The sequence below is a fragment of the Andrena cerasifolii genome, chromosome 6, assembly GCF_050908995.1.
Source record: "Andrena cerasifolii isolate SP2316 chromosome 6, iyAndCera1_principal, whole genome shotgun sequence".
Lineage (NCBI taxonomy): Eukaryota > Metazoa > Arthropoda > Insecta > Hymenoptera > Andrenidae > Andrena > Andrena cerasifolii.
Genome location: NC_135123.1, coordinates 3,757,926 through 3,779,118, shown reverse-complemented (window position 1 = coordinate 3,779,118; position 21,193 = coordinate 3,757,926). Strand labels below are relative to the sequence as shown.

Sequence of the window (21,193 nt, the reverse complement as noted above, 5' to 3'; positions counted from 1 at the left end):
CATGCAAATTCGATTGAAGTAACTGGTATACAATTGGAAAGAAAATAAAGTAACAGGTGCAGATCTCGGAAAACGTGTGAGACCTTGTATTTGTACTGTATTCTTTTAATACTTATTCATAGTTAGCATTTTACTTCAAACAGCTGTAAAATCGACATTTTTCAAAATTTTGAAAAATCCTTTGAGGTACGTTTAAATATCACTAAACACTGCAACATATTCAAATTTCAGCAATCTACGAAAACTTACTCCGAAATCTGTCTGAGTTCGCATGGAATGTCCCAGCCGATAGTAACACAAATTTAAATTTACAGAATGAAAATATTTATTGACTTGAATTATAAGAATAAATGAAACAGGTAAAATTTATAATCAGTTATAAAAAAACGTTTTGGCTGGTGCATTTTTTATGAGCACATCCTTACATTCAGTAGGGGAGGACCGGGGCTAGTTGATACAGGGGTAGGTTGATACAGACGATAGCTCCATTTGAGTGAGATATATGAAGTTTGTTGTTCAATTCTTCCTTACGATCCAGCGTACATACGTATGTGTACCTTGACGTTAGCAATCATTTTTTAACTGTTTTCGTTTATATAGAGAAAAAGTAAATAGGGTATACTCCCTGTCATTTAAGAAGGAACCCGTTTCGCGCATGTAGAATGAGCTCATTGGCTCCGAAAAAGCGATGGTGGGGGTACAGCCAATAGTGGCTTCTCCCGGCACCAATGAGCGTCAACCTGCGCAGAACCGGTCTAAACTCGTCGATCGGCAGGTTCCTTCTTAAATGACAGGGAGTACAGTTGTGTTCACTTTTCAATCTGTCTTGAAACTGTATAGAGAATTTTATAACCCGAATTAATTTGGCATCACATTCAGTCTTTTGAAGATAAAACAATTACGTTTTGTCATTTTGTTTATATGCTCTATATTTTTTTATAAAATATAAAAAAAAGCCCTCTAGGTCGTGCTGATACAGTGTATAAATTTTCCCCGACTACTTTTAATTGAATCTTTTCCTTTTATTTCTAGGAAAATGATGCGAAATTATATCAAAAAGACAAATCGCGGCGAAATATCTATAAATATTTTTGAAAAAGCGTGTGCAGCAATAGAAAATGATTTAATATCATTAAAGCAAAGCGCGAAAATATACAATATTGACAAAATGAGTTTATTAAAATATGTTAACAAAAAGAAGAAGACACCTCACTTTAAAGTGGAATATTCCAGACATAAAAAAAAAATTAAAAATGTTTCTCTATGTTTGTTCAAATATCTGTTTGGTTCTCAGAATACGTCTTTGTTCATTTTTAATCTATATTGTTGGAAAGGTATCTAAATTAAATTTATATTTGTCAAATTTATTGGTTATTCATTAAACGGATATTTTACAGATGTATCAACGTGCCCCAGTGCAGTATCAACTTGTTCCGCAGTGGCGTAACATTTTTTCTTTCATTTTTATGTATTTTCTCAAGTTCTCTTACTATATATTAAAGAGGAAGGACCAAAGTTTATTTTAGCATATTTGTTATTAAGTAATTAATTCAAACAAAAATGAAAAAAATTGAAAACTGGATAACGTATCAACTAGCCCCGGTCTCCCCTACATTGCACCAATTTTTCATTTATTTGCTATAAAATTCCATGCACGTAAGACAATAGTATTATTTATTTTCTTTGCCACTAAACTCATTATTTAATCTTCGACCTTTTACAACGCATCACTTGTTCATCAACATGTCTTTGTTCATGGTTGTCACTTGTTACGAGCTAAATTTTAAATATAGCTGAAACATGTCAGGTGATAAAGTTAGGCGAATGCACCCTGCATAGATTTAAGTAAATTTAATTCAATCGTTTTTTTCCCTTATACAAGGCCTCTTCCACGCAATGAATGTAATTCAAGTTTAAATCATAAGAACAGACAGCCATCTACCGCTAGCAACTAATTTTCTCACAGCGATTACCAGACTCATGTCCCGTGTGAAACACCGATAACATCTCTTCCCTTGTCATGTGTTCGTGGATCTGCAACAAACAAAAAGTTCATCGTAAATTCTAGCACTCTATAGTTTATGTGGGATATTCCGGGCACGCGAAGAAAGTTTTGATACTTGTACAAGAGAAAGTTAATTATGAATTCGATGAAGCTGGCCAAAATGTTTTTAGTTTCATTCACATTATGATTAATATCGATTTCCTAAAATTTCAGTACGTTAGATTTTTATTTCTCCCATGTGAACTTGCTTCACCTCCTGACATTGACTTCGGTAAGTTCTACTATAAGCCACACGGTTTTCACATATTGCTATCCTTAGAAACAAACACTTTGCTCCTTATTCGGCGCTATTGATTTATACAAAGTGTTTAAGCAAATGTTCAGGACTTAAAAGTCTACGAGTACTCACTAAACTGAATATCAAGTGCCTACCGTTAGCCAGCATATGTATGTACAGTAGACCCTCCCGCATCCCGAACCCCCATTATCCAAGTACTCGAATACGCGAACGTTCTATTATCCGAGCAGCCGTTTCGTAGCGACGTTTACATACAGTCTTGTGTATACGGCCTTGTATTCGGCCGAAAACACTTTCAGCAGATAGTATCACCGCGGAAACCTTTAAAGCAGGCTTTCATAATTTTCTAAGTGATCAGTGATATCCATTATACAATGGTGACGAAGCGGGTTTAATTTGGAAGGCACCACCACAAAAGCTCCTGGTCACAAAGTTAGTAAAGATCGCAAAGAAAAAGCTCTTTTGGTGGTACATGGACAATGTTAGATCGCATTCTCCATGTGAAACTCTTAATGGGAAGAACGAATTTACAAAGTACAAAAAGAATGTAACCCTACACAGTTATTTATGTTAAAAAAAATATGTTATTTAGCAGGCGAAACATATGGGATCCTTAAATATTGAAACAAAGTGTTTTCTATTATCCAATTTGATTATCCAAGTGATTGTTCTGTTAGCCGAAAATTCTCATACCCTGCCGCTTTTGTCTCCCTATTAATACGGATACGGGAGGCTCTACTGTAGTCCGAACTGTCACTCCCAGAAGTAGAACTCATTCGGTTCTGATTTTCTTTATACTGTTCATCACTCGTAGTTTCTAAACAAAAATGTATCTGATTGTTTTTTTTTTATGTCCACGAAACATGTTCTGCATTCAAAATGCATTAATGAACTGAATAGTGAATATTTCTTCATCAATTTCTAATTTGTACTTGCCAAGTACTGTCTACACGTCACCGAGGCAAAAATGGATTGCGTACAATAGTGCTATATATATACATAATTATAATGCACTAATAATCATAATTTTAATATTCATTAAATATAATTGTGGGGAATATTATTTGCTTTATTTACGTTGTAAGAGTAAAAATGTTATTGTAGTTACCAAGCTGAAAGTCGAAAGTAACACTGACAACGTGAATTTTTTACCCTCTTTTGACTAAGGGGGGAACCTGGTGTAATTGGCAGAAATCAAGGTTGTTTTTGGGGAATTTTTTTTAAAGAAACTATACATACAATTTTTTTAAAACTTTCAGGCTATATTATTAAGTATTTCAGGAATTGAACAAACATTTTTTGATATAAAAATAACGCGGTAATTCCAAATGGCGCAAATATTTTGGAGCGTCCAAGTTGTTCAACTGCGTGCAGTCTAGGGTCCGTTGTAGTAGCCTGAAACCAAAAAGCCAAATAATTTTCTGTTTTTAATAAAAGTACACTATGGATGTACCTCAATCCGGAATAATATTATTAAATTTAATAAGTTTTATTGCACAATTAACGTGAAATTTTTTAATGAAAGACGCATCTATTTTTCAATCACTCACCATTATCTTAATTTTGCATTTCTGAATGCGAAATGAGGTTCTTTCGTAGCGTAACTTTATTAAAGACACAAAACTATATGGTATACTGGTTTCAGATCACGACAACAGACCCTAGACTCCACGCGGTTGAACTTCCTGAACATCGAGGCCGCGCCGAAACACTTTCGCCATTTGGAATTACCGCATTATTTTTAAATAAAAAAATGTTTATTCGCTTCTTGAAAAACATAATAATATAGTCTGAAAGTTTTAAAAAGATTGTATGTATAGTTTTCTTTCAAAAAATTCGCCAAAAGATCGTTGATTTCTGCCGATTACCTACACTAAGTTCCCTCATAAACATATTTTTACTTATATGAGTATGTATTAATTACACTTTATAGTTTCTGAATCTTTTCGTTTAATATTCTGTACGCGAAAAGTTAAATTTGAAGGAAGGATCCGTGAAGATGGTGGATTTTTTTATAAACAACATAATTCAATGGACATGGCTTTTAGAGAAATTGAAAAATCCGAGATTGAAACTGTTATAGAAATAAAGATTTTATACGACCAGGCCTTCTGAAACAGTTGTGAAGCACCGAAATAATACACAGTATAACTTTTATGGGGGAAAAGTTTCTCCTGTGTATCGATTCTGATTATAAATTGTCAGTCCTCGTGCCCGTTCGATAACGGTTTCATATTGGTTCCGTATGGGTGTCACTATCGGTTCCACAAAGATTGGAACTGTTTTAAAAATACGATCCTTATGAACTGGTAAAAGCCAATACACACAAGAATTGCTTCTACACCTATATTACATTTTCTGATTCTTCATAACGTTTTAGAATTTAACAAATAAGATTTAAGATTTAACAACATCATAATGCAATTTATTCTATGTGAAAGTAATATTAAAACAAATATAGGACGGATACAAAAAAATTTATACGGTACCGATATGAAATCGGTATGGGGTCGACATAAGAACTGATACTGGAATCCTGACCAGAATCAATATGTATGTTCACCAATTATATCAATCAATATGGGTTGCTCAGAATTGCTATTCGGCCTATTGATTCTGAGAAGTGATGCTATATCAGTTTCCAATTTCTATAAAAAAAGAACCGGGAAATTCACTATGAAAAATCGTGGAATAAAACCGGTATTTTATAAAGAGTTTCGAGGGCGCTTTTAATACCTTTGTACGCACACTTTCACATGAAATACTTCTGCGACTAGCGACTGATATTTTCGATGTATCACGCAACCTCCACATTTTTCTATTTTTGCTTAACCAGCTCTAGTTCTCTGCTAAACGAATATATCGATGGCTTGGCTTGGCTTAGTGCACAAATATTGTATGTGCTGTTACGTCCGAAACCGAGATGGTGATTGGGTGGTGATTGATTGCAGAACGTAAAGAGGGATGATCTTGCCCCCCGTCGCCTCCGGCGTAACCGTAATCCCTCGGGGCCGGTCACGCTTTTGGGGGTACTGTGCGGGGCAGGTGGATTGGCATTAAAGATCGAGGAGGAAAAGAAGAAGATTTTTGGCGCGGTGTTTTTTCGTCTTGGGACCGGCAGCCAGACTCATTCAGTAGGGCTATAGTTGACGGCCCCTGCCCTAGACTCACGGGGACTAGGAGAAAATAAACTTCGAACTTGTATATATATGAACGAGAGTGGACGGGACTTGCGAGAAGAGTAGACCTCTGGCGGCGCCGGCGGAGACTAACCGGCGTGATCCATGTGGTGGGGCCGGGACGTCACAGTGCACTTTTTATGAAATTTGAGTTTTTATATGCAACAAATAATTCCTGACTGCTTCTTTATGCTGTATAAATATCACATTTATATCTACTTCATAAAGTCAAAAGTAATATTTTGGTTTGTTGTATATTCCTTATTTTTATGCATCATTGCATGTTTAAGCCTGTTTTTCTTGAAAACGCTGAAAGTGGACATACAATATTTGTGCACTAATGACTAAGCTATCGATATCCAAGATTCAAGATACTAACCCTGCGCTATAGAACTGTCGCGTGTACAAACGTACTTACTATGAACATAGATCTTGAACGTATTAATAATTATTTTATATGTATTACTTATGATATAAAAATATATTCTGACAGAACATAAAACACTATGTAAATGGTACTGGTAACATTTCAGTTTTGCAAATTCCCGCTGCCAATGCCATAGTTCAGCTTTCATTATGCAATTGATGTCGTGAAGGGTTTAATTTGTTGTGCATTATCTTATTTTAATCTAACGTGACAAAATTTGTAAAAGACTATTGTGTGCAAGAACCTGCGTTACTCGCACCAGATATATAAATAACATACCTACTTGTTAAGATTCTTAGTAAGAATTAAGTTTACGATACCAGCGTTACTATCGCATCGCAATTTTTGGGATTAAGATATTCTGTACATTTTTCATGTTAAGTACGTTTACTGTTTATGTGCAGGAATAGTCATAAATTCTAATTATAAGGGCATAGAAGGGCTTGGCGTATCTTCTTCCTTAGTAACAGCGATTAAAGTGTCATAAACCCCCAAGAATTTCAAAATTTTGTCCCAAAATTGAGCGTCAGTCCGGAACATGCGACATCCTGATGCACGAAGACATCGAAAAGTCCTTTACTCTTTTGGGATCCGAGGCTTCGTTCTCGAAATATTAGCAGTTGAATATTAGGGGTGTAAAAACTTGGGAATTTTTTTTTAAGAAACTAAGTAGCGATTCGATTTATTCGAAAGGACCATGTTAATATGCATCTTTGAAGAAGCTGCAGTTTTTTTAAAATTAATTTTTAATATTAAATACAGGAGTTATGCATGCTCGACCATCACGCCGCGCAAAATTCTTCGTCCGCTGATGTGGATGATATTTATCTTCCCAGTAATCTGGAACAGAAAAATAAAACGGCGTTTCACTTTATACATATGTAGCTTCCGTTTGATGAACCAGAATACCGATAAGTTCTCTGTTATATACTTCTTTTGTTACATAAGAAGGTTAAAGCTTCAGACCTTTCAGTTTAAAAACTCACCACTCTCCTCAATAATTTTTTTTTCTTTTATTTTGGTTCACCACACTGAAGCCACATATGTATAAAGTAAAAGGCAGTTTCATTTTTCTGTTTCAGATTACCTGAAAGATAAAATTGATATTTATAATTTAATATCATCCACACCAGCGGACGACGAATTTTGCGGGGTGTGTTGGTGGATCGTGCATCACTTCTATGTTTATTATTAATAATTAATAAAAAAACGCAAAGTTTGCTGTTTATAGCCCCAAAAATACAATTCCGCTCTTAAAGCCGAGTCAGTTGAGCGCGCGATAGCGCACGCGCGCCTCCTGCGTGGACGTGCTAGAGGTCTCTGCTTCGGGTCAGCTGTTTCGGCTTTAAACCGCGCGGCCCGGAAGTTCCACTGCTAATATTCAACTGTTAATATTTCAAGAACGAAGCCTCGAATCCCAAAACGGCAAAGGACTTTTTGATGTCTCACATCAGGATGTTGCATGTTCCGGACTCTGCCTCAATTTTGGGACACTCTGTACAATACAAATATAATACACACCATTTAAACTAAAGTTGCCAATATTTTATGAGAAAACAGCTAATGTTGATGGTAATCAATATTTGAACATTTGAACGGCAGGAAAGTGGATTTTCTCATTATCAGTCAGTTTGTGACTTTTTGCGTCTTGACTGCCACTGTCAATAACACTGATTCGATCAAACTATCGCTTGCTTCCTATTTTTTAAATATTTTCTTCTTAAATAATGTTCCCACGTGTGGGCGACGTGTGGCGTGTTGAAATATCAGACGTGAAAAAGTAATTGTTGCCGTATCGTGAGAACAATAACACGTAATACTAACGCGAGGAAGCGAAAAAACGCAACTTTCATTGGGTATTAATTATTGCAATTGGATGTAGTATATGTTTCATCATTAACGGCATTTTGCATTTCCTTATTATTATGCGTTAGAATCGTTACAAAGGCATCAACAATTTGCGGTGCAATGTTGTCATTTATATTTTCAATTATATTAGCATTCCTTTTATATTTTAAATAAATTATGTTTATTTATAGTACACGCTGTACAAGCTGCTCTGCTTCATTGGAACAAATAGAGACAAATTGATATTCGTTTCATAGAACAATTATATAATAATATTTCAGCTGGTGGTCTGTCTTAGAAGGGGAGGGCACCATGAGGTAGACACCGATTTTGATCAGCCTTGGCACGCTGGATCTATGTCGAAAATAAGCAAATAGGTGCAGTAGCGTTTCTGCCAATGGGCCTTAATAATAGAGATATTTACATGGAAATTATTAAAAATTTCATAGTGGCTGTGGGGTTTTAGTGGGTAAAAATCCCACACTACCCTGGCGCCCCCGGGGGATTCCCCTCTGAAGGAGTCGGGGTGTCTTTTGAAGATTTCCCCAAGTTAAAAAAAATAATAAAAAAATAATTTATAAAGTTTTATTTTAACGTGGAGACATCTTCAAAAGGCACCCCGACGCCGCCAGAAGGGAATCTCCCGCGGACGCCAGGGTAGTGTGGGAGTCTTACCCACTAAAACCTCACGGCCACTATGAAATTTTTAATAATTTACATGCAAATATTTTTATTATTAAGGCCCATTGGCAGAAACGCTCGGACAGCAATACATAAAATTTATAATAGTTACTCCTATCGTGGATTATCAATTAATTCACAAATTCCTCTAAATAAATTATAAAGCCGCCACATTTGTTAATTTTAATGATCAACATTTATTAGTCAATTCAATTTAAATCACTTCTATAATAGGGTATCTAATCCTAACTTCTAATAAAATTTAATAAACATTAGTTAAAGAAAATTTAATATAATAATTAAAAATATTTCACCATACTTTAAATCAACTTAATTAAATATATTTATTATAAATTCACCAATTCAAAAATTAAATAGATTAATTTACAAATTTAGTTTCACCGCTGTTGCTGGCACTAAAATTACCTTTATTAAAATTAATAACTAATTCAAACTTTCATTCATTATTAAATTAAATCTCTATACATTATATTTAAATTACTATATAAATAATTTCAATTTAAAATCTACATTTATACATCAATTAATTCAACTAATCAATTAACTGAAATTAAATTACTAAATTTGACCACCCCCACTTTAGGGAATAAACTAAATTTTAGAAAGTCTAGGAATCCACTACCCTCCAGAAATCGGATGCCAGATTTTCAAATTTTCAGTTCTAGTCAAGGCTTCAGATCAAAGAAATTAAACTATATCAATTAAATTACTAAATTTGACCACCCCCACTTTAGGGAATAAACTATTTACTTATTTTCGACATAGATCTAGCGTGCCAAAGCTCATCAAAATCGGTGTCTACCATGGTGCCCACCCCTTCTTAGCTCTTAACCTAAAATATTTTCATTGAAATTTCAGGAAAGTATATGTTTACTTGTGACAGATGCACAGCTAAGCAAACGTTTTAGACAGCCAGTCGCGTAAGACCAATCTACAAAGAATCGTTAAAAAAGAGTACTTTTCTTCTGCTATGTGCGTTAAATAATTATTGGCAAGCGGCGTTTAGAGAGTTTTGAAAGAGTGGTGAATTTTTAGAGTTACAAAGAAGTATATTAAATTGACATTATCTTATTATTGTTATTACCCTATGATCTAAAACAGTTTTTAATGACGAATCCACTTTTGTCTTCTACCACCCTGATAGAAGACCGTCGAGTACAGATTGCTAAAAGTAATCATTCTGCAATATTTTCTTCCAGTTGAACAAGTTTTAATGAATTATACCCCACACACACGTTACGTTAGAGTCACTTGCCTTTTATTACCGATTGCTTTATTGCCGTGAAGTGCGTCAAGTGCGTGTTACTTGGCAATGATTGCGGAGCTGATAATCAAATAGTCATTTGAAGCATGCACATACATATACGTGAGAGTTCGACTCGCATATTTGGCTTGTGCACGGCCTCACCGTAATCAATACATACACGTATGTATTTAAAGTTTTCCAATCGCGGCCCAAGGTCTGCTTCTACCATTTAAGACCACCTAGCCACTTACCGTGTCACAGAAATCGAGTTGTAATTAACTATCACTCTACCATAGACTCCTAAGGTCGATCACTTTCACACATTACGTTAGGAAATTCGATCGGGTCTACTGCTGCTGTTTCCTACTGTCCCATTCGTTTTATCTACCGGTTCGAGTGTACAAACAGTACCATTGAAGGATGATTCCTACTAGCGCTCACGGGACGCGACGGTCGACAGACTATCAAGCTCACCGAAAAATCGATCGCAGTGTTTTAAGGGGGGATTGCGCCTTGTTGGGCCGAAAAATATATAATTTTTGTGTGGCAGTGAAAATAAACATGGCAGATACAGAGGGAGCGTTGCAAAATAATCGGGTGGTCCTGGAAAGGAAAGGAAAAGAATCTCTTTTCCTTCTTGTGTTTCGGATAACCTTTGCGGTACTTTTCGTCAATGCCAGGACCACCGAATTAATTTTCAACGCTCTCTGTATCTGCCATGTTTATTTTCACTGGCACACAAAAATTCAGAACAATAGTTCACGATACAATAAAACAGCCTGCCAAACCTCAAATTAATTTGTTGAACCGTTTTTGTACAAAAAATTCACAAAGAATTATCTATTTTTCGGCCCAAGAAAGGTGGTCTCCCATCTTTCCCCAGTACACCGCCCCGTGATGCTTAACTTCGGTGATCTAACGAGAACCGGTGTTTTCCATCACGGCTATGGCCACTGGTTTCGTGAACAGTTCGTGAACGCTGGTGAAGACGCACCTTCATATTACTCGAAGCGAACTAAAGGCACCCCGCCTCTGGCAAATCTTATCGGCAATAATTGCAACGAACTTCGCTTGTATCACTAAGCAAAAGAATTCTGATTAAAAAAAAAAAAAAATGCGAGGCGCAAATATGTAGTGTGTAGAAAGCATAATAGGAGAAGGGAAATGCATTATGCATCAAAATCAGCCGTCGTGAAAGGGTTAATACTATGCCACTGAAAGCAGTACACAGTTTACGTAGAAAGGTGTAGGGTTATAATTCTGATTACATAGGTACGCATCGTGTAATTTTACGTAAGTTATACCCATATGTACACGGAAATCTGATGGCACGGTGTATGAAGATACGAGAGTACAGTACAGCAGTCTAGATCCAGTGAGCAGACTAAATCCTTTCCTTCGTTAACAAAGTAATAAACGGGAAGCCAGTGTTCCACGCACCGTGAACTCGCTACGTAACAAGCGGCGAATCGGCAATTAATGTTGTCCCATTCTGCGGCCATCTTGTCATTTCGAGTCAACGGCCCGGACCACCGCGGCATTTCGCGTGTCCTTTGTTTTACGGAAGCGCTTGCACGGAATAACAGTGTCCTTGGTGCTCCCGATGGTACTTGACGTGGTCTTACCTTGTGGCATCGTACGAGAGGTAGAACGGCCATGCATAGAAGGACAAGGGCACGAATCATTTTGCGTAAAAGTATTCCTGATGGGCTGCGTCACATCGCTGAAACAGAACACGGAATATCTTTATGAACGAACGATGTTGTTAAACGTGATGGCGGATTAATATAAATACTTTCTTGGCTATTGGCCACTACGTGTAACGAAGTATGTCGCCTTTCCTGGTGAATTAATGGCAATGTCGAAGCATGTCACTTATGAATTATTTTTAGATACGTCAAATTTACATTAACATTTAAATTACACTGTCCAACGAAATTGAACTTTTTTTCTGTTCTGTAACATTCAATAGCCGTTTCTTACAGATTTTTGTGCGCTGAAAACGAATCCGCAAACCGTTTGTCGCCATCACCCACAGTTTTTGAGAAATTCGATTTTGAAAAAAAACTGCAAATTTTCAACTTTGAACATCTTTTGTGTTGAAAGAGTTATAGTTATTCGGTTGCCTGCTGCGTCAAATTATTCTATAAACCCTCCCGAATACAAAGATATAAGTTATTAGTGCATTATGAACATTTAATATATTTAAACAACGATCAAAGGCAAAAGAACACCCGAAATGCACCCACTTTTGCAGATATCTTTCAATTTATTTCCAAAACTATGGGTCTAGGAGAAAATCTGATTACTCCACGCGATGCAGCGGACAATTTTCCTTCGGAAAGCATCAACAGAAGTGGTAAGTCACGTTTTGTTTTCAATACAGAAGCGAAAGAGTTTGGCAAAAAGGGTGCTGTCGACAGTGGTGGTCACGCGCGTTAAGTGATTGTGTGACGCCGAGCGCAGTGTATCGCGCGCCGCCGTTGACTACCACTGTTGACGCCGCACGTTTTGCCAAACTATTTCGCTTCTGTATTGAAAACAAAACGTGACTTACCACTTCTGTTGGTGGTTTCCGAAAGAAAATTGTCTGCTGCATCGCGTGGAGTAGTTAAATTATCTCTTAGACCCTTAGTTTTTAAAATATATAGCAAGATATCTGCAAAATTGGTGCATTTCGGGTGTCCTTTTCCCTTTGATCGTTGTTTAAACATATTTAAATGCTTATAATTCAATAATAACTTATATCGTTGTGTTCACGAAGGTTGATAGAATAATTTGACAGACCATGCAACCGAATAACTATTATTGTTTGAACACAAAAGACGTTCAAAATTGAAAATTTGCATTTTTTTTTAAATCGAATTTCTCAAAAAACTGAGGGTGATGGCGACAAACGGTTTGCGAATTTGTTTTTAGCGTACAAAAATCTATAAGAAACGGCTATTGAATGTTACAGACCAAAATGGCTGTTGGACAGTGCTATTGGGTGATCGGTGTAAAATGGCCCTGTTGTATGTACATAGACTTAAATCGACATTCATGGGAAGAGTAACAGGGAAAATTATGTAGCAAGCTTCACGCGTAACGTATGTTTATTTATATGTCAAACTATTTGCACAATGGACCTTTGTGATAAATTGTTTGTTAAAAACCGCACACTTCGTGTATATGTAAAGTGCGGTAGACACGACATAAATTTTATAACATGTGTCGATTATAAAAATGTAATAATTAAAAAAAAATAGTACTTGCAAATTATTTGAAACGTGATCTTTTAATTTACATCCAACACCTCTAAAATATTTACTATCGTTTACGTCGTCGTAAAGATCGTAAAATTTCAGAATTATCTCTCAAAAATTTTACGCTTGACAGACACATGTACATATATGTGCACATGTACGTGTGTCTGCTATAACATATGAACACAAACGATTTATTCCTCATAAAATATTCAATGCAGCATCGTCGTTAGAATGTTACTGCTTAGAAAAGAAATTTATTGACGAGTGTCGTAAGTAACGATGAAGAAACCCACGCGCATTACATAATTTTCGCCGCGCCGCGCCCGAAGCGCAACGGGGAAAATAAAAAAAATATCAGAGCTAACCTACATGATGGGTTCACGCATGCCTGAGGCTAAAGCCGACAGTAACGAACCGGCGAGAAGAGGCGTTGGATACGAACAAACAGCTAGAACACACGACGATCCCGGAAGGAAAGTTGAATTGCATCAATTAACGCTGACGGCGCGCGTCAAAACAAGAACTTTCGACCACGCCATAGCACAAGTCGCGAAATTCGAGGTGCGCCTGCCACCCGAAAATAGGCAAATGCGAATCTGTTTTGTCGCCATTGCTAATGTCAGATCGCGTAAAAAAAAGGACGATCTTTTTAGTATATAAAGTGTGATTAGGAAAACGTCATACGATAACCCAGGCGTGCACAGGGAGCCGTTTTTAGCGCCTAGCTGCGAGCAACCCGCCTGTCCCGTTGCTAAGGTTAGAATTGGTGAGGCGAACTGCAGTAGTGTACGTGCATTTTGTATGATTTGAACCCAGCTATACATACTTACTAGGGGTCTGCGGGTACCCGAAATTAAGGGACCCTATTTGCGATTCGGGAGCCGATTTTCTTGCTTAAAAGTATTTACATCTGATCACAAAGTTATCGGGTGCCCGGGACCCGATAACTTTTAAGTTGTGATTTTGCAGTGTGATCAGATGTAAGAATTTTTAAGCAAGAAAATCGGCTGTCGAATCGCAAATCGGGCCCCGTAATTTCGGGTACCCGGGACCCGATAACTTTTAAGTTATGATTTTGCAGTGTGATCAGATGTAAGAATTTTTAAGCAAGAAAATCGGCTCCCGAATCGCAAATCGGGCCCCGTAATTTCGGGTACCCGCACGCCCCTAATACTTACGCTACGGGCCTTCGAGCACGCACGTACGCTACTGCAGTTCTCCTCACCGAGTCTAACCTTAGCAACGGGACAGGCGGGTTGCTCGCGGCTAGGCGCTCAAAACGGCTCCCTGTGCACCCCTGAATTAACCTGACATTTTTTGTCAACAATTGAGTGCCTTTGATTTAAATAGGGTAGAGGACCCAATTACTGACACTTTAAGCGTTGATTCTAACATTATCTTATAGTTTTGTACTTATAGGCTAAATGTATAATGTTGTTCTTGTTATTTATTATTGTTTAATATGTTTACTTGATGGAAAAAATGATGAACCTTAAAAATTCGATTTTTATGTATAAAAGCATCAATTTTTAAAAAATATATTTCGGGATCTATTACTGATATCTTTTAAAATGTGTTTGACTCAATTACTGACACCCCAATTACTGCCAGCTAACCTAATACTGACACCCCAATTACTGCGAGCCAACCTAATACTGTCACCCGAATTACTGCTAGCTAACCTAATACTGCTATCACACTTACTGTCATTTTTTCCAAAAATCATGACGTTGGGTGTCAGTAATGAGGACATGCTGTATTCACATGAGTAGTTACTGCCATGGCAGTAACACCAAAATGCTTGAAACGCTTGTACCAATCACTGTCACCCAATTAATAAGTAAAAAGACTTAATGAATCGTTGAATTTGGATCTTTATTACTTTCTATGATGCTTATATTATTTAGAACATTATATTTTTTTTTATGTTAATAGCTTAAATATTACAATTTTAAAGCATTTTCTTTAACGCCTTGTTTTCTCTTTCGCTAGTAATGAAGTCATCGTTTTCACTCTCCTAATATCCGCTTAAAATTTTTGATTGTTTTATTCAAATTTTTAAAGAAAAAATTAAATACTGTTTTTTTTGTATCGTATAAATAACAGTTTCAGTTGTATGCTAAATTTTTTTTATGCATCATTTCACAAGATTTATTTATTATTTGACGTAAAACAGCTTAGGGTGACAGTAATTGGGTCCTTTACCCTATTAAAGTGTTAAAATCTTACACATCTTCCATTTCCTCTCCAAAAATACGTTGTCGCTTACTTCTATCACTTTAGGTTACGATTTACTAAAGAACATTATTTTACCATTGATTACCCTGAACATATGTATTCGGTTCAAGTGAAAATATATATTTTTTTTTCATTTTTTTAACGCTTCAAAAACTCTTCTCAACTTACTACCAATTCTTTATTACTACTTAGTTTATGAAATACAAAATTATTTATGTTTTATAATATAAAGGCATTTGAAGAAAATACATGTACATACATAGATTATAATTCGACAAAATTAATTAGTTATATTGTCCGCCACTGGCTTTGGCTTCTTTGGGATTTCTTTTACTAAGTTTGAAATAAAAATTTTAGTTTAACAATTTGTGATTTAATAAATAATGTTCCATATTTTGTACATCTTACTTAGATGTTTGCTTCTTGTAAATCTCCTTTTTACAACTATCTACTAATCATGAATTTTCATCCTGTTTCGTAAGAAAAAACTACGTTAATTGTGTTATAAAATTATTGAAGAAATAAAACGCACATATATTAGAATCTTTAATTCCACTATAATGAAAACTTAATTACGTTTCAAGAGAAACGCGCGGCGCGGCGAAAGGTACCAAAGCAAATACATTTTCTGTTAGAGAACGGAAATTATGTTCGCAGACTAAGATTCCTTCCCGAATTACCGGACTCACATATCATATTCCGTAAAAATTGAAATACCTCTGTAAAGAAAAATTATATCGTTGTAGCTTGCCCAACTATAATAATAACTGGAAATTCCATTTGCACTAATTTTAAGTCGAATACGTTGTAAATTCACTACTTAGTTACATGGTCGATTCCATTTTCTAACATTCCGCGAATCTAGTTTTACATGCTAAAGATTAAATGGCTCATCTCGCTCCTCGAGAGAAAACAATGTTTCTTCTGGAAATACGAGCCAGTTGAGGGGACTAGGCAGTCGAAAATTCAATTTTTTATTGCACTTTCCGAAAGTCCTATCTTTTCTCAATGAAATGCCGCTTGGTTTATAGTAAAATTTGCAAAATTGTAGATTTGGCAGCTAAAAACGTCAAGCGGCAACCTATAGCGTCGCCTTTGCCCAGAGACTTTAAATGCGTTTTTCTCGAATATTTTTTTCTCTTCATTTTTTTGTGATTGTGAGCGAATTGAGGTTCAAATTGACTTGGAAAAAAATAGCGGATGTGTAGAATATGTGTCATTTCGGCGCAAACCTCTGATATGGTTCGTAAAAATTCGAGACTTTCATAAAAAAAATTAAGAAGTCACCGGATTTTTTTTATGAAAATCTCGAATTTTTACAGACCGTATCAGAGGCTTGCGCCGAAATGACACATGTTCTACACATCCAGTTGAAATTCTGATTTTTTCGCGTGATTTTTGCACGAAAAAATCAGGATTTCAAGTTTAAAAAGCCTGCATTTTGTTTTAAACTAATATTTCGGAAATTCCCTCCGTTAAGCGGAAGATACATTAATATGCTCACGAAATCTTTTTTGTTTTTTGCTTTTAGCAGAATCAAATTTTTAAAAATGCTTCTAGGATGTCGGTTGTTACTTTATTATAAACGTAAATATTTTTCTACGAAAAAATTACCAAATGTTCCTTAAATGTTGCTCTTTTAAGCGCAAAAAGTTTTGTGAAAATATACGCTTCCGCTTCTTCAAAAAAAATTCACAAATATTCGCCTCTTTTCAACCGCCTGACTAGGTATACACCCTTAATGAAAAGTCAAGATATTTAATCAATCAGTTTAAATATTTATTAGAACCTTTGGCAATTCTTTAAGCAAGTAATACACAATAATATAAGAGTAACCTTTCTCACGTGCCACAGACTCAAAATACACTATAACGTTTTCTTGAAAAAGTAGTTTTTTAGATCGAAAATCGCTGATTTCGGGAATTTTCGCGATTCTCGACCTTATTCTGCGATCTTTAAACGTTTGTAGCTCGGAGCAACTTTAACCGATTTTGATGAAATTTTATGCACGTGTACAACTTACTGCAATCTACAAACGGTTTTTTTTTAATCTTCATTACAAGTTCACAAAAAAAGTTTAAAAATCGACCTTTACTATTTTTTTTCGCTATTCCGACCAAATACATTTTTTTCAAAACGACCAAATACGTCATTTAGCAAACTAATCCTTCTAGCTTCTAAAAAAAACTCAAGTCGTTTGGACCAATTCTAAAAAAGTTATGCGATTTTAAAAAGTGTCCGAATATTAATGCGAGCCACTGTATGTTTGATTTGTTGAATTGTTTAGTTCTGCTTTTCTGAAATGTTATGTAAAATCCACAGGTGAACGATTATTTTAATCATGATAACTTAACTTAAAGCGGTAGTCTAGCGCCCTACTCATATGCTCATACCTTATCTACTTAGGAGTTGGACACCATTATTTGCTGATAATACTTAAATATGATAAAAAAACTGAAACTGATCAATGTTCTTTAAAAGCAATTCTATTTAATTGTGACTATACGACATTCTTTATTCTATTAGGTACTTCACTCCAAATAGTCTAAATGAATTACAAAAATTGTATTTAAATTTATTATGTTCTATATTTAAATTTTATCCATTATTACATTTTAGGTGTACTGATCTAATTCAATTTTACGAGTTTAAGTGCATACATTTCGCAAATGATGCACAGTGTGAAAGTGAAATATAATAAGACAGGGACCTACGGTAAATAATTACTTAAAAAAAACTATACCATTTTAATTCAGAGACCGTAAAAATTTCAGTAAAATCAGTTAGACAGGTTTGTGCTAAAAAAGTTTGTAAAGTAAAGCACAAGTGAAAGCAATTACTTCTATTTGCCCGAGTTTACATGAAAAACACTTTGTAATCTCGACACCGCGGGACCATTTGTTTCCAATAAAAGAGTTGTCCCCAAAAGAACGTAAATGATATTATTTGCAGCGATCACCGCTGACAACACATTTTCTGCAATTCTCGCCTTTGATTACTTTTACTGCCCCACATTCGCGCATTAGACTCGCGGGCATTGTACGGGCCAAGGTATATTTATGGAGGTGAAAATTTTATTACAAGGGAAATCCATGGGAAGTGACAAAAGTAAAACGACTATTGTTTCGTTAGGAAGTAACGTTTCCATGTAGAGTACATTCGACCTTCGCGAGACAAAGGTGCCTTTCGCAATGAACATGAGTGATAAACTCATTTTCAGCTTCAATTAGACCTTCAAATTTACCTTTGACTTTCTTGCTGCGTAATTGAGCAAAGTACTCCACTGCCTGTCAGATAGTACCTAGACACACACACAGTGTTTCAGTACAGGTGATAAACATTTTATGGGGTGATTCTGTAGGCCAAAATAAGAGGAAATATAGAATACAATTTTTATATCGCGCTTCGTCTTCGAGAGAATTGACTTTGAATTTTAGTCAAGTAAATACGCGTCCACCGAAACACTATAATACACTTTTAGGCGCTCTGGGACGTAAGCGGAACGGCCTACGGAAAACGCGACGCGTTCAGAAGTGAATTTCTGCAGAAAAAAATTGCTCATTTTATAATTCAATGTGCGCTGTGAAATTTGAAAAACAAAAATATTTTGATCCCGCAAAAATCCTTCATAATCATAACAAAAAAGACCGAAGTCCGTGGCTTTAATAGTTTCCGAGATAAAAATTCATTTGTGAAGGCAGTTTCCGTAGAAATCGGTAAAAATTACAAACTTCGAGGGGCTTGTATTTTTTAAACAACTTCGAAACTAGAAAAGTGATTACTTAAGCCGTCCCGAATTTCATATGGACTGTAATATATTTAAATATTATCGAAATCCCTGACATCGAGGAGCAAAAGTGATCGAGCTGGCGTAGAATGGCCCATACACATTCAGGCAAGATTCTTGGAAGAGAATGCCGGCTCCTACACCGCGTACACTAAATACAGGGTCATCCGTTAAAACTGCAACCTACGCGCGCGCGAACAGACGAAATGGCAACACCGTCTCACGGACGCATTCCACTGCAACCTTCCTACCATCCTAGAAATTTTAGACCATCCTAAAATTTTCGAAGCTCGGGCATCACTGCTGTCCAGCGGTCGCTGGCAACCCTCCGAACGCCGGGCCGGTGAATGGTTGTAGTGGAATTCGTCCTTGAGGCGCTGTTGCCATTTTACAAGTTCGCGCGAGCGCAGGTTGCAGTTTTAACGGATGACCCTGTATGTGTGGCCGTTCCGTAAGATTCAAATCCACAGCTTGGCTGTACATTAAAGCCAATATGACAGATCCTCAAGAAATGATACTATGTATAGTCCACCAGCGGCCATGGCCGTGATGGAAACACCGGTTCCCGTAAGATCACCGAAGTTAAACATCACGGGGCGGAGTACTGGGGAAAGATGGGTGACCGCCCGACCACTTTGTCTCCCGGTGCGTCGCTGCTTCTGGGACCCGAAGGAGAGAGGAGGGAAGAAGGAAAAATGACTATCGTTCGTTGGGCAATATAAGCGAAATGCTTGAAACGCCATCCTGTGTGTTAGAAACACACAGGAAAACAGAAAATACAAAAATGTATAGTCCAACCGGAATGGAATCGATTGGTTCTGAAGCAATTTTTCGGAAAAGAAGGGATCGCGTTCAACGTTGTCAGTCTCTTTCCTTGAAAAGATTACGTTCTCGCAAAGATCAACAGACGCGGTGGCGTCTGGAAGCTAATTCCCCTTCCCCCTCTACCCATAGGCACACTGAGCGACCATGTCTCTATACACGAATGCTAGCGAAATGGGTACGACCCCGCAGCTATTTTGGCCTTATTATCTTATCTTTGACGTAGTTCCGGTGTTTTAACATGATCCAGCAATTAAGTTTTTTTTTTAACCCATTTGTCGTTTTACTTAATGTTTCAAGCTGTTTTTCTAAAAGATAAAAGAATTATTCTGAATTAATAGTTATCGAAATGATACTTTTTTTAAGAGACAGTCAGACGTCACGTAGCGCTAGTACTTGACGCCAGTAGATGTCGCCATTCTCGTTTTACGTCTCCACTTGACGCCAGTAGATGTCGCCATTCTCGTTTTACTTTGTGGGGTTTCGTGTTTGTGTTGTGGTATGCCTGTTCGCGCGCGACTTTATAATTTATCGAATGAATGAAGAATGAATGAAGTGAGTTATTAATGTTTATAATTAATTGTTCTTCTGTTTATTAGTTGCTAAGGTTTTTGTTACATTTTCTGTATAAATTCATTAAATATTCTGTTCCCCGACCTAACGGACGTGTTCCTAAATTCCTCGATTAGTCACGTAGTCTATCTAATCGGATATCCCCCACAACTTCTCCACTTGACGCCAGCAGATGTCGCCTTTCAAAAGCAGAATCAACAGACAAAAACCTTTTCCCAGAAATCTTATAATGTCACTCCTCTGCCCTACCCCCCTCAAATACATGAAAAAGTAGAGGACAAAAAAGAGTATCATTTGTACTTCTACGTTAGATTTATCTGTATGTAAGAAAAAAGTGATGAAATCTCCCCCACCCCCAATAATCATGACAAATGTATGAGAGAAGCTAATTCCCTTTAATTCTCAAAAAAATTAAAAAAGTTCAGATGCAAAGATTGAGAAATCAACTTTGCTAATTCCAATTGTATACAAATCACTTCAGTGCTCAGATTTTCAGCTTCTCTTTTAAGGAATTAGCGGGCGAGAGCCCTGTAGTTGACACAAAAACTTTTACAAGAGCGACATCTTCTGTAGAGACTAATTTAAATGAATCAAAGTCGGTAATAGATTAATAGCACATTCGGCAACCTGCACTAGTGCTCACCGAAAATTCGCACCCGGTGCGACCGTCCGAATACGCTGTAAGAGAGACCCAGAGAATATGAAACATTTTGTTTTAAATCGACTTCATATTTTTTTCTTATACAACGCCCGCTAATTCCTTAAAACCGAAGCTGAAAATCTGAGCACTGAATTGATTTGTATACAGTTGGAATTAGCA

The 21,193-nt window shown here is 36.4% G+C and overlaps 1 protein-coding gene across 10 annotated transcripts in view; it reads right to left on the bottom strand.

The window, feature by feature from the left end:
- The window catches only part of Sona (sol narae metalloprotease), a 159,425-nt gene that overhangs the window by 43,898 nt on the left and 94,334 nt on the right, over positions 1-21,193 (bottom strand). For 6 of the 10 annotated variants that reach the window (XM_076814049.1, XM_076814052.1, XM_076814048.1 and 3 more), the window contains 2 exons: positions 11,331-11,428; positions 1,965-2,034 (listed from right to left, as the gene is read on the bottom strand). In XM_076814049.1, the coding sequence (XP_076670164.1) occupies positions 1,965-2,034; positions 11,331-11,390 (130 nt within the window). In that variant the 5' untranslated portion in view covers positions 11,391-11,428. Of the gene's footprint in view, positions 1-1,942; positions 2,035-2,996; positions 3,016-11,330; positions 11,429-13,318; positions 13,338-21,193 lie in introns of those variants that run through there. The other 4 variants (XM_076814051.1, XM_076814053.1, XM_076814055.1 and 1 more) reach the window with 4 other exon arrangements.